The sequence below is a fragment of the Brienomyrus brachyistius genome, chromosome 13, assembly GCF_023856365.1.
Source record: "Brienomyrus brachyistius isolate T26 chromosome 13, BBRACH_0.4, whole genome shotgun sequence".
Classification (NCBI taxonomy): domain Eukaryota; kingdom Metazoa; phylum Chordata; class Actinopteri; order Osteoglossiformes; family Mormyridae; genus Brienomyrus; species Brienomyrus brachyistius.
In genome coordinates, this window is record NC_064545.1 from 13,413,171 (window position 1) to 13,426,572 (window position 13,402).

A 13,402-nucleotide genomic window follows, 5' to 3' on the forward strand; every position below is an offset into this window, starting at 1 on the left:
TGACACTGGGCAGTACATTTTGCTCCATAATGTCCTGATGTATTGAGAGTTCGTTGTGTCCTGCACAGACTCAAGGCACCCCCTGCCAGATGCAGTAAAACAGCCCTGAACATAACTGAGCATTCTCCATGTTTCATACTAGGTATGGTGTTCTTTACCTTGACAGCTTCACTTTGTCCCTGCAGATAGAACTGATGTAACTTGCTAAAAAGCTCCAGTTCTGTTTCATCTGTCAAAACGATCCCAGAAACTTTGTGGTTTTTCAATGAGCATTTTAGCAAATTCCAGTATGGATTCTTTATGTGTTCCTTTCACCAGTGGAGTTCTCCTGGGTTCCTGGGTCTTCTTCCATTGAACCCATTGTCACTTGAACAGTAATGAATGGTGTGACAGGACACTGTGGCCCTGAGTTAAGAGCCTGTATCTCTTTGGAAGGTGTCCTCATATTTTTGTCTACCATTCCTATTATGCTTCTGCCAAATCTGGAGTGAATTTTTCCTCTTGCAGCCGTGTCCAGGGAGGAATGATAGACCTTAAATTTCTTAATTATACATGTAGTCACAGGAACATCACAGGAAGTTTCTTGGAGATGGTCTTATACCCTCCGGCCTTTAACATGATGAAAATTTTCTTTGAGCGCCTCAGACAGCTGCCTTTTGATTTTTCAGGTCCATGTTCAGTGTGGTACATACAATGATACCAAAACAGCAGAGTGGCTAATTTTCTCCACTTAAATAGGTTGAATAGCTGATTTCAAGATTGAAGATATGTGTGATGCACTAATTTAAGAAAAGGATTTGAAAAATCACTATGATAATTTAATTTAAAATCTTTTCTAGAGGTACCAACAAATGAGTCATTTAAGAACATCTTTGTGCGATATGCAATAATTTACCTCACCTGTTTTACTTTACATGATACAATATCAAATGCATGCATGCACACAGGAAACACTTCAATCATTTTTCAGGAAGCATAAAGTACTTTCTCAATGAGTGTAAAGGGTACCAACAAATTTGTCCACGTCTGTAAAATACAGAAAAAATAAACTAACTCACTATGACCAAGGTTCTTTATTAATACTAAAAAGTCATGCATATAAACACGTGGTTCTCAAACTCGGGACCCACTGCCTTGCTTGTTTTCCAGCTATCCTGAGCAGCGAGTTTGAGAACCATTGATATAAACGAACATTTATCATACAAAAGTAGAATGTTTTTCCCCCCAAATCAACATCACATGACTGCAATCCATTTAACAGACCGATGGTATATAAAGCTTGTTTGGGTTTCTTCTCTTTAAGCCAAATTTGATAACTGGTGAAAAAAAGATTACGTTTTTACTTTAACTGTAACTGACAAAGTGATATATACAGACAGCACTGAGATGCAGGCTGGTATTACTTTGTTTCACATCGGTCTGTTGTTGCTGTAGTACCGTTGCAGCCTCTGAACAAGAAGGCATCACAATAGGCTCGTTGGTTTGAACTGATTAGTGCCGTATCGAGATTCACGTGATAATACTGAAACACTCATCATGAATACAACTGCAACGTCATACATTATCGTCATCACCACCCGTCACTATCCAAGTAATGTGTTTATTTCTAAAGATGATTAAGCCTAATATTACTTTTGATATTTTTAAATGTTAAGCACAGAGATCAAAACGAAGCAAGGTGTTCTGTATTTGTCCTACTAACTTGGTCATCAAGACACCAACTACAATGAAACCCACCGTTCTTCCTATATCTGCCATGGTGACGTAGTGGTATTTTGTTTATAGCAATCAAGACATCTCTCTTGGAAACAAACCTAAAGGCTCTGTGATATTAATGTGCCACCCCAACGAAAATTGATCATTTCAATTACACATGCAAACTCCATTCAAGGTTGTTAAACACCTGATGCCATTGATACATTTATGGCACTTGGTACAATTATGCTTTTCACGACTAATAAAACATTTGCAACTTACCCCAGGCAGAATTTTCATATTATGGAGAGCATTTTGTGCTTCTAATGCAGCCTTGCGAGTGTAATATGTTATGAAACAACAACCTGCAATAAAGGAAAGATTTAAGATACACTTTAGTTTTCATCTTGCCATTAATGGTGAGGTCACACTGTACTAGCTTCTGCTGAACACTGTGGAATAAGCAATTCAGAACGTTGGTATGCAGCAGTAAATTTTGGGGGCACCTTTCAAGTCACAATATTGTAATGCCAGAGATGTTCACAAGTCACAAAATTAGAGTCCGATTCAAGTCTGAAGTCTCCATCATGATTCAAGGACATTACTATTTATTAAAATACTTAACTTTTAAAAAAAATTATTAGTAACTGATGCGACCAAATGGGAATCACCGCTTAAATAGTTAAAAATCTGCATCACTCATAGTTCCTTAGGTGTATATACATTTTCAAGAGTTCCAATCTTGGTGTGATGCCACTGGGAAAACAATCTCACCTTCATGTGAAGGACATATTAAAGAGATGACTGCCAATAGCCTTACCTATGGCAATAGGGATGGGTATTCAAGCAAATAAATAGCTTTTAGATACAAAAAGCATAATTCTTGGCTAAGCCTGAACTTTAATTCCTACAGCTTTCAACACTTAAAACAGTAAAATGAGTTCAAACCAGATTTTATGGACATACCTGTACCAAGATGTGTGTCTGTTAATGCTGCATGCATGTTAATGATCAGCATCATAAGAAGCCAGACGCAAAGCGTGAAAGGCATCACAATATCAGATTAAATGTAGCAATAAGCATTCCTGTCCTTAAAGTTTAAGTAAACTATGGAATAATAATGCTGGCAAAAATAAGTTTACGATACAAAAAGCTTCACAATTTTAAATTTTGTATAATAAAAATTTGGCATGGCTGACAATTTATAAATCAATGTAGTGATGTTAACAACGGAAAGGTTTTGGTGTTCTACATTCACGGATCAAAGAATTTCCTGCGGGGATCAACAAAGTTCGTCGTACAACCTTTCCAGGTAGAGTTTATTTCCTAGCGGTCAAGCATAAAGTGAAACTGGTCGACCTAGACATTTCTTTTCTTAAACTCCTTAGCTTAGATCACCACCACCCTTAATGGCAACAACTACAATAGTACAATCCTTCAGCGACAACTAAAAAACTTCTGCTGTGATCTGAGAAGTTAAAGGCGCTCAGTTGAAAAATTGCTGCCAAGATAGCTGCTTTAAAATTTCAGCCAGAAACATGTAAACACTAAGGAAGTACCTTCCCATTTTAAACCAAAGGTTTGAGTGATTACTTTATTTCTCTTGTCCAAATGCCATGTGCTATCTCTTGAATATCTAGAACAGAATGTGTTAGTATGGGTGCCCAGAAATTTTTATTAAGCTCAAAATGCACAAAAATGTGTTGTTGCAAATTTATTCTGATCCGTATTTGCCTACAAGCTATATCAGTTCCCTAATGATGCATTCATAACTTCTGGATTCTAGAATACAACTACAATAAGACGCCAGCCTAACCTATCACCCGACTTGTAGAAAAACAACAAACACAATCCCATAATAAACACTCATGGTATTATGGATAACAGAAGTAGCCCCCTGCTGAAATGCCCTTGACTGACCTTTGCTCTGAGGGGGGTTCTGACTCCGATCTCGCAGCACATTGATCTCATAGACGGCACCATAAGGCTCGAAGAGTTCACGCAGCTGCTCCTCAGTCCAGGATCGGGGGATCTGACCCACAAACATCTTAATGGCATCAATGTCAGGCTGGTCTGGATGGTCCAGAGTACCATTCATCTTCTTTGCTCTGAAAATAGAAAGACGGGATCACAGTCTGGAAAATGAAGGCACCAAGTCACAGAGGCTACTCATTAAATTGAGCAAGAACATCTGAACCAGCTTAAAGAGCTTAAGCCCTTAACCTTCATGCCCGCTTCTGCACTTGAATTGATGTCTAGGATAGTTCATATACACTTACAATTAGTCATCCAAATAGAGAGGGCAGCAATTTTAATAGATTTGTTCAGAAGTGCTTATGATGGCAAGTATAGGCACTTGTAAACATCTTAGCATTTGAAAGTGGGTGTAAAAGCAAAGGTAAACAAAGTAATAAAACTGCACATGAGCAGGTGCTCTCTACACAACTTTCGGAAAGTAGCACACTGCTGCACCGCTAAAAATGTACCGCGAAAGTTCTGTAACTGAAGATAAAGCTGACGCTGGAGTTGAAAATAATGACACACTGGGGTTGTCAAAAAAAAAATCGATTCAGATACTAAATCGATATTAAAAATTAGTATCCGATGAGACATTCATTTTCACCATTGACACCAATAGTGCAGTTTCTGCCTCATTCACCACACTTCACACAGTATCACTACAGTGCAGGTGCGCGCACACACTAGAACACACTCGCGCAGCCCCTCCTCTCCTCTCAATAGCTGCTGAATGCATTCGCTAGTTAACACACACATAACAAGTTGGCTGAATGCACTTCGCAAGCTGCTTTAGTTAAAAAAAAAAAAACATGCAAAAGGGCCATTTGGAAGTATTTTGCAGACGAGCATGGAAAGGCTAAGGATGCCGATAGACCTCTATGCCAGGGGTGTCAAACTCCAGTCCTCAGTGAACGAAGCCCTGTGTAGCTTAGTTCTTTCCCTGTTTCACCACAAATGATTCAGCTAAAGAGCTGTGTGGTAATTAGCAAAAGGAGTTGAATCATGCTTGTTAAATGAGAGTCAACCGAAAACTGTGCAGGGCTCCAGCCCTCCAAGCATCTTAAAGACCGACGTCCTGGTCTTTGAGAAATTTTGCGAGGCCAATAAACCTCACGTTCCAGCAACAATGAACTACTAAACACATCAAAAACATTAACTTGGCCAGCGCACACCTTAACATTACCCATAAACTTATCTACAAGCAGTTAGCCAACAAACACGTTAGCCGTATGTTAAGGCAGCGGATAGGCACAATGGCTAATAATCAGGGGTGCGCATAACTGGTACTCAAGTACGCATTCACCTTAAAGACCGATACGTGCGACAATCGATTGTTTGTAGAAGAGCAAATGCATACTTATTTTATGTGCATTTGCGCTGCTATGACAAAAAACTACCTGGCATTTTAACTGGTATACCGCAAATGAAGTCGAATTAGCATATAAAGATTAAAATATATTATATATATTTTTTTCATAGCAGCGCAAATAAAAAAAAAATAAAAAATACTGTCACATACCGTGAAACCGAAAAATACCATGACAAATTTTTGGTCATACTGCCCAACTCTAGGATGCAACGGTTACCGGTTTCATGATAAATCGCAGCAAATTTTCAGCCTGTTGGTATTATTGTTGCAAATTTTAATTATCGTTAACACCACAGTTGAGAATCCTGCTTTGAAAAACTTGCTATAATGTGAAGCAGATAAAAAACAAGTTGTCTCCCCTTGAAAAACAAGACAACAGCCTTTTGTTAAGCCTTTAAAGGGACTAATACAGACATCATTCAACAACTGAAACACATACTGAAGCTGGACGGTAAGGCACACACACAGTGGGTAGTTTACACAATAACTAGACATACATGAGGATCGGTCAGGCTTCATGCAAGACACAGGTGAAGGCACACATGAGAATAGGGAACACAAGTATTAACAATAACAAACAAGGGCTATTCACAATTTTCCAGGCATGCTCCTGAGCCGTTACTGGGAGCTGTCATATGCAGAGTCATCTAGCTGGGTTACATTATATTAAATACTGTGCAGCATTAACCAAAGTTAGTAGCAGTCTACCAGACACAGTTGCACAGGTTTAGCATGCAATGTGAGTTTGTTTTGTGTTGAAAACATGGTAGAAATTGGTCACAGCGCTCAAGAAATTTTTCAGCCTTCTAGACGACTAGGTCAGAAGTATTGTCCTGTTTTGCCTTTTAAGACTGCAGAAGGAAAACAGTTTGAAGATGGCCACGCTGAATACAGAACATGGAGAAAGAAAATATGTGAAGGGGGTCAAGATGTCTAGTCTTACAGGATGTCTTTGAGACCACCACTCTATAGCGAATGCAAGGTAGGTTAACTTTTAGCTCAGTGCATGATGTGAGAATTCAGAATGAGTAAAATGTTATGGTTTGTCCATCTAATGTGGTAATAGCTTGTCAATAATGAAAACTGAATCTTTCAGTGTTATCCACTCTTGTAAAAACATTCCATGTTGTCAATGGTATAACAGAGCCGTCAATTTTTGCCTATGGGCTATTACGAAGGAATTCCATTAGTTTGCATTTGCATATTCTTGACTGTTCAAATCAGTTACTAATTTCTGTATGGATTTTCCTACCACAGAGTGTTAAATTTGTTAACGAAAAATTTGTCATCGTTATCATCAACGACCTTTATTTTCAGACTAAAACGAGATAGCTAAATTAAAAATTTCGTGAGGCCTAAGATAATGACGAAGTGTACTGACACTTTCATCACCGAATAAAAACAGGACGAAAATGTTTGCCAGAGATGATACAATCAGAACTAATGTAGTTTGCGTAAGGCAGGGGTATTCAACTAAACTTTAAAGAGGTCCAGTTAGAGAAAATTTCTTGAAGGAAAAGTCCAGAAGATCGTAATGCCTAACTATTTAGTGTGATATGTATTTAAGTAGCGTGATGTGAAATTGTGCATGTTTGAATAAAGTGCATGCTTAAGCCGTGAAACCCTAATAAAATATGACACAAAAATTATTGTATTGTTGATGGATTTAAGTACTGGATTTGATAATCCCTCACCGGTAATAAAATTAAAGTCTCGTTTTAATATAAATACATACGAACTTATCACTTCAATCGCTATTAGAGTAGGAAATGGACAGTCATATTATTTAGAAAAATAATTTACAAACTATTTATAAGTGTTTGTTTCATTATGATGCCTATGAAGTTAATAAAAAAAAAAACCCTTCGGCTGTTTTACTTTATTGGCTACAATATTTTAATCTTTAAAATATATAACGCTACTAATATTTGTGATTTTCAATATAAAACTTGATCAAATTATTACAGTTTGTCAGTACTTTTTGAACATTTTCAGCCCATTTTAACACTGCGATACTTCTAACCATGTTTGGTCACAATAATTGTGATACTAAATTCTCATACTGTTTCATCTCTAAAAAGTTGTAAACGTTAGACATTTAACATATACTAGAACATTGTGAAAAAGGAACTACTGTTAAAATTGCAACGCTTGCTAAATTTTGTTTCCTATAACTGACCAAAAATGTTTAAGCACATTATATTGATGGTTTGAACCCAGTGAGCTACTGCCTGACACAGCAGGTAGTGCTGTAGCTGCACACTGCCACTGTGTGTGAGGCATTTTGGTGGAGTCTCCAGTTTCCTTCCACTGTCTAGAAACATGTAACTTAACAGAATTGGAGTGCCTTAAATTGACTGAATATGTGCTCCTGCAATGGTCAGTTGGAACCTGCCTTGCGCCAAGTGCAATGCATCAATATAGATATAGAGCTTTGGAAAAAATGGAGACCATAGCACAGTTTCCTTCATTTCTCAATTTATGTGTGTACGTCTGATTACTTTTATTTTGCAGACTGCAGCCTATTCTTCTGTTCTGCATTAATGAAGGACTTGTTCCTTGCTTTGAGACTCAGTCCTACTTCAAGGATCATGACATGAACTGTCCTAGCAGTGCACTTCACACCTGCCCTTTATATGTCCAATTCCTTTTGAAGGTCACTCGATAAATCTCTGATTCATGAAAAACTATTGGATAAGTTAACTCATCTCTGGCATTAGAAAGTTGCTTCTGCCCATTTCTTAGCTGGTTTCTGGTCATTCCTGGTGTCGCCTGCTTCACCTTGTGTTTGTGTAGGTATATAGAACCTGGAAGCAACCTGCTGTTCAGTGTAGCCTTTTGCCAGCAGAACCAGGATTAAACCTGGATTGGAAAATACAGATTTAATCTAAAATAAAGAGTGGTCTTAATTTTCTTTCCACAGAGCTGTGTATTATACTATATTACATACAATTATCTGATGAATTGACGGATTAAAATCAGTATATTACTCAATTATTGATATAATTGATACCGATAGTCCTACATTTAAGTTACCTTTGGCAGCATAAAGTGCAATTGAAATTCAAGTCAAAATAAATCAGTGTTTTTTTCTTAATTCAAACCTTGAAGCCCTACTACAAATATGTATAATCGCACAATATTCTATGATAAACAACCAAAAAAAACCCTGAATTGAAACCAAGCTTCTTGGATGTGTAATGAGGTCAAAAACACATACATAATCTAAACACTGCCAGAGGTAAGCAGAACAAGGGAATACTGGTTAAGTGTAATACATACAGGAGGGGATGGTGGAGAATTAAATGGTGGATTACTTAGCTGGCACTGATAATAAAAAGAACAGAGGAGAACAGAGCCCTGCCTTGGCACCATATATGGGCACAAAGCTATGGCCATCTTAGAACTCATTGGGCCTGCCATCTCAAAAGCTACTGCAGGAAAATGTGGGAAAGCTTCACTGGCCAGTGCTGTACAGACAATGGCTTAAAACCCTAAGCAGCATTACCATCGCAATGGGCCAAAGTTCAAATTAAGGAACTGACTAGCTTAAAATGGCAGAAGTGCTGAGAGTAGAGTTCCTGCAGCAGCCCTGGCAGAAGCATGCAGTATGGGAGTCTAAGAGTACATGACAGAAGATAAGCTGAACAAAGAATACCAACCTATTTCCCTCACACAAACCTTTATAATGTATAATAATGTGCTGGATTACGTATTTCAGTACTAGTGGGGCACTATGTAAAGAACTTTTCAGTAGCAACAGTAAGCCATTCAGAGCAAAAAACAATGCAAAAATGTGGGTGATGAAATTGCTCTTGGGAGTTTTACTTAGACAAATATGTTCTGAGGGCAAAACGAAACATGATTGGTTCGGAGAGAACCAGATTGTAGAGGAGGGGGGCAAAAGACACGTGATTGGTCCAGAGAGAACCAATCAGATTGTAGAGGAACTGGGACCGACCAATCATTTTTCGTTCAGAACATTGTTTAACTAAAACTCCCATGAGCACATATGTTGGCAGGTCAGAAGTAGCAGACTTGGTGACAAAATCATTCAGAATGTAAATAAACCACTGCTTTCTGATCATCCTTTGGAAAAAAGGGCCCATACTTTCAGAAAATATCTAAATGTATCATACATGAAAACTACTGCAGTGTAACCACCAAATACTCTATTCAGCTATTCAAAATGTATTCTACATCATGCTAGGGCTGGGCGATATAATATCAATATCATGCATTATGCAATAATTACCAGGGCTTCAGATGACAGGCAAAACATTTGGCCAAACACCAGCTTTTCGGTACTATACGGGTGTTTATTTACACCAACAATTTAAGCAGATTAATAGTATGACATACATTTGAGCGTCATAAAATGCCTTATTAGTTAGTAAATTCGGCATATCCTTATGTTTAATAAACATGTCAGACTCTAAACTGCAAAAAGTACCACCACACCACAACATCTTTTTACTTTGTTGATCCACAAGATATCCTCATATAAAAAGATATATCATGGCTGCTGAGCTGTTACTTTCTTCTCTGACATTTCAGTGTGATTACCAAACAGTCTACCAAAACAGCATGTGGCGGTTTGCTAAATTTAAGTTTTGGGTATCACATCTCATTAATATTTTAGCTGTACTACTAATCTGCTTACCAAATATTGGACATAAATATCTGTATAGTATCAAAAAGCTGGCGACTGGCCAAATGCTTCACCTTTGATCTGAATCCCTGACGATTACTGCGCATATGATATCGCCCAGCCCTACATCATGCTATTTCCCATTCTGTTCAGGAGTATGATCTCAGTTCTGCAGTTCTATGGGATATAAACATTATGTACACTGTACAAGATAAATAAATGCTAACAACTTATGTTTTAAAACCTAGACGTGCACTGATTGCACCTGTCAACTATCGGTATTGGCCAATACAGCAACAATCGGCCATCGGTTGATGGTTGAAGTAAGCCATATTAACACTAATTCCCTTTAAAATGATCCCTCACCTTTAAAATGGTGACCTATATTTCTTTGCACATAAACATTTATAATTCCACACAGACATTTTTATATCTGCTAAAATTTCATTAGGAGGACCTACAAATAAACATTAACACAACATATTTGATTGCTCGTGTTACGGCGAGAATCTGTTCAAATAAAGGTGGCTGCAGTATTGCCGAATAATGCTAGTATGTCAGTAACCCAAACTTTTGATAGCAAAAAGAAAATTCAGTGCAATTAAAATGCATTACTCAGAAAATTATGGAGTTTCACACATGGTGATCAGTTCTCTGTTCGAAAACTAAAATGCATACAGTTATAAAATATAGTGGTCTGGTACTGATGTATGCCACAGTGGATGTTCTTTTACCAAAAATATTTTCATATATATTATTTTTCCCCCCCCCGAAATAAATCATGCTACAAACATTGGTTTTAAGTAGTTTGAAAATCCAAACAAAAACATTTCAATACATCCACCCTGCAATTTGTAAACAACGTGGACAAGCTATGGCAGTTATACTTACATTGGACTCGTGTTCAAGGTACAATGATCCACCATCATGTTAGGCAGGAAATCCAGTTTAAAAGAGGCCATGGTTCTAAGATAATACGAAACTAAAACTGGAAATGACAGTATCAAAAGTACAAACCCCTAAATCAGACTTTTCAGATTTTTTATATTTTACTAGGGCTCATTCCAGTAAGACTACTGATAAGGAATGAGAAGAAAACACAAAATAATGACCAACACACAGACGGGAACAGACAAGCGAGTCTTCAGCAGGAGACTACCCTTCCCAAACATGGATCTGGATTTGTGATTGGGAGACCAGCTGCGACCCGAATGCTGACTGCGATCGCATAGGGGCCACAATAGAAAATGCTGACGGGTTTGGTTTTTTTGTGACAGTTTCTCCTGTCCAAGCAGAATAGGGTGCAGCGTCAGATAGTGTGTCAGATAGATGTTGATAAGAGCATGTGACAGCCTGCAGTGAATGAGGACGATGACAAGCCCATAATCCTGAACTAATACATGACATTTAAAAGGCAGATCAGGGCCCTTTTTCTCAGAAGCAAGAGCTATGGGGTGGACCAATCGTCACATTACACAGGTTGTGTCACATTGCCTCCAGGGCAGTTGGGGGAAGCTCACATTGTGGCTGCCCATGACTCTCTGAGGACAGATATAGGACGTCAAGGTTGATGCGATCCAACCAGTGCAACTGACAATCACTACAGAAATACACAAGACAGCACAGAAAACAGCCATGAATTAAGGGCACAGAAAAGCCTGAGAAGTGAAACCATCTTCAAGGTCTGCAAGTAGGAAGGAGAGCTAAACAGTGGGGACTTGCACAGGACCACAGCAGTATATACAGAAGTACAGCACAACAGCCGTGAAAGCTAAAAAAGGCACCACTGGTGTGGTGGTAGTTTTTGTGGTTTAAAGTCCAACACGTTTATTAAACACAAGTACAGTCGAACCTCGTTACTACGTACAAGACAGGATATCAAAAACATGTACGTTATAAGCATAGAACGTTGTAACCACCGAGTGCAAGATGGATGAAAGAACTCACGAAATATCCATGTGAATGATAAAACTAATAGAACAGACCCTTAAATTGACTACAAAACAAATGAACACATTATTACTTGTTAAATAATTCAACAAAGCTCATTTGGATCATTGAAATTTTCCTTAAGTTACTCACAATTACTTAGTGCCGGCCGGCGATAAACGGCAACGAAAATACACAACGGCTGGTCAAAATGGATTTTTAAAATAAACATTCGCATCCAAATTGGTGCATTGTCGGGCGAAAATCAGGTAGATACACGTAGATGTAGCGATAAGTTGTGGTGGGCGGGGAGAGCGCTGTACGTTGTAACGATGGTTAGTTTTCGTATTTTCTCTAGAAATTTGGATGTTGTATCGAAGTTTACGCTGTAAGGGTGTACGCTGTAAACAATGGCTGCTATTGGAATAATACATAGGCTAAAAACGGGAATTAGAAACCTGTACGTTGAAAAGGTGAAAACGTATCCGGGGTACGTAGTAACGAGGTTCGACTATATATGCCGAATTTATACAGATTACTATGTTTAGGGCATTACAATACACCTGTTAATAATATTCTAGGTGTACTACTAAACTGCTTACCAAATTACCAGCGTAAGTAAACATACATATATTATGAAAAAGCTGGTATCTGGACAAATATTTACACCAGTCATTTGAAGCCCAGGTGATTATTGCATATGCACCATACAATAGAGTTATGTTATCGTGCAGCACCAAACACGACCTCAAGATTGTATGAGGTAAAAATGACCCACAGGACAAAATAAATCGCAGACCGGTGTCATAATGTAGGAATGATAGACTACAAATGTGGGAATTAGACTACAAATAATGTTTTAACCCCTAGAGAAAAAAAATGTACATCACCTCTCTAATTCAACCTCAACAGGATCATACAGATTAATATTTCATTAATTCAGAAATAAGATGGCGCTCTCTCTCAAAACTAATTTTACTGTATCATGAGTGCGTCCTTTAAATGTTTAGCTAAAATCATGGTGTTTTCCCCCTTTGTCAGTATTTTATGGTGGCACAACTTCCATACAAGCATAAAAATGTCCTGAGGTTTACCATCTTCAAGTCACAAGTCAAAGTATTTCCAGATGCCACTCCCTCTGCACTCCATTGATGTAGTGCAGTGGTGAAAGCTCTGATGCGTTGGAACGACTAATCTTAACACCCTTTAGGGAAGATTACATTCAAGTCTAGACATGCGCAGCTGTGGTTCATGAGCCTCAGTGATTAAAGCGAACCGGAAATGCATGCTGTAAAATCAATGCCATACAAATGAGTATTGAAACTTTAATATATGATAGAATCAATACTTTTGACAAGACTACTAGAGAGGCAGAGAGCTGTGCTGTTTAAAATTCTGAGCATTGGGTCTGGCGAAGCTCATGTTATTTTCTGTTTTCATTAACTTGCCACAACCCACATCAGTTCAGACAGTACTTCTCAATGGGAGTTCCATTCTCCACAGCACACAATTCTTTTCCACAAAACCAGTCCTTTGAATTGTAAACAAAATCTCTCTATACAAGTTGTATCAAGCATTTCAAAGTAAACTAGCTAAAAAGACTGTGCAATACAACATCCTTAAGCATATTTGATCCACTTTGGAACTGTGGAATCCTCATTTTGAGTCATATAAAAGCACTGGCAGCCCAATTGGGGTTAGCCCTTTGGAGGCATCCAATTTTAATTCCACTCAGACTA

At 38.1% G+C, this 13,402-nt stretch overlaps 1 protein-coding gene across 4 annotated transcripts in view; it reads right to left on the reverse strand.

Annotated features, from left to right (window-relative positions):
- celf1 (cugbp, Elav-like family member 1) overlaps window positions 1-13,402 on the reverse strand; it is a 33,111-nt gene that overhangs the window by 12,128 nt on the left and 7,581 nt on the right. For all 4 annotated transcript variants that reach the window (XM_048973101.1, XM_048973100.1, XM_048973099.1 and 1 more), the window contains exons 2-3: window positions 3,616-3,803; window positions 1,978-2,060 (exon numbers count right to left, since the gene is read on the reverse strand). In XM_048973101.1, the coding sequence (XP_048829058.1) occupies window positions 1,978-2,060; window positions 3,616-3,793 (261 nt within the window). In that variant the 5' untranslated portion in view covers window positions 3,794-3,803. The remainder of the gene's footprint in view (window positions 1-1,977; window positions 2,061-3,615; window positions 3,804-13,402) is intronic.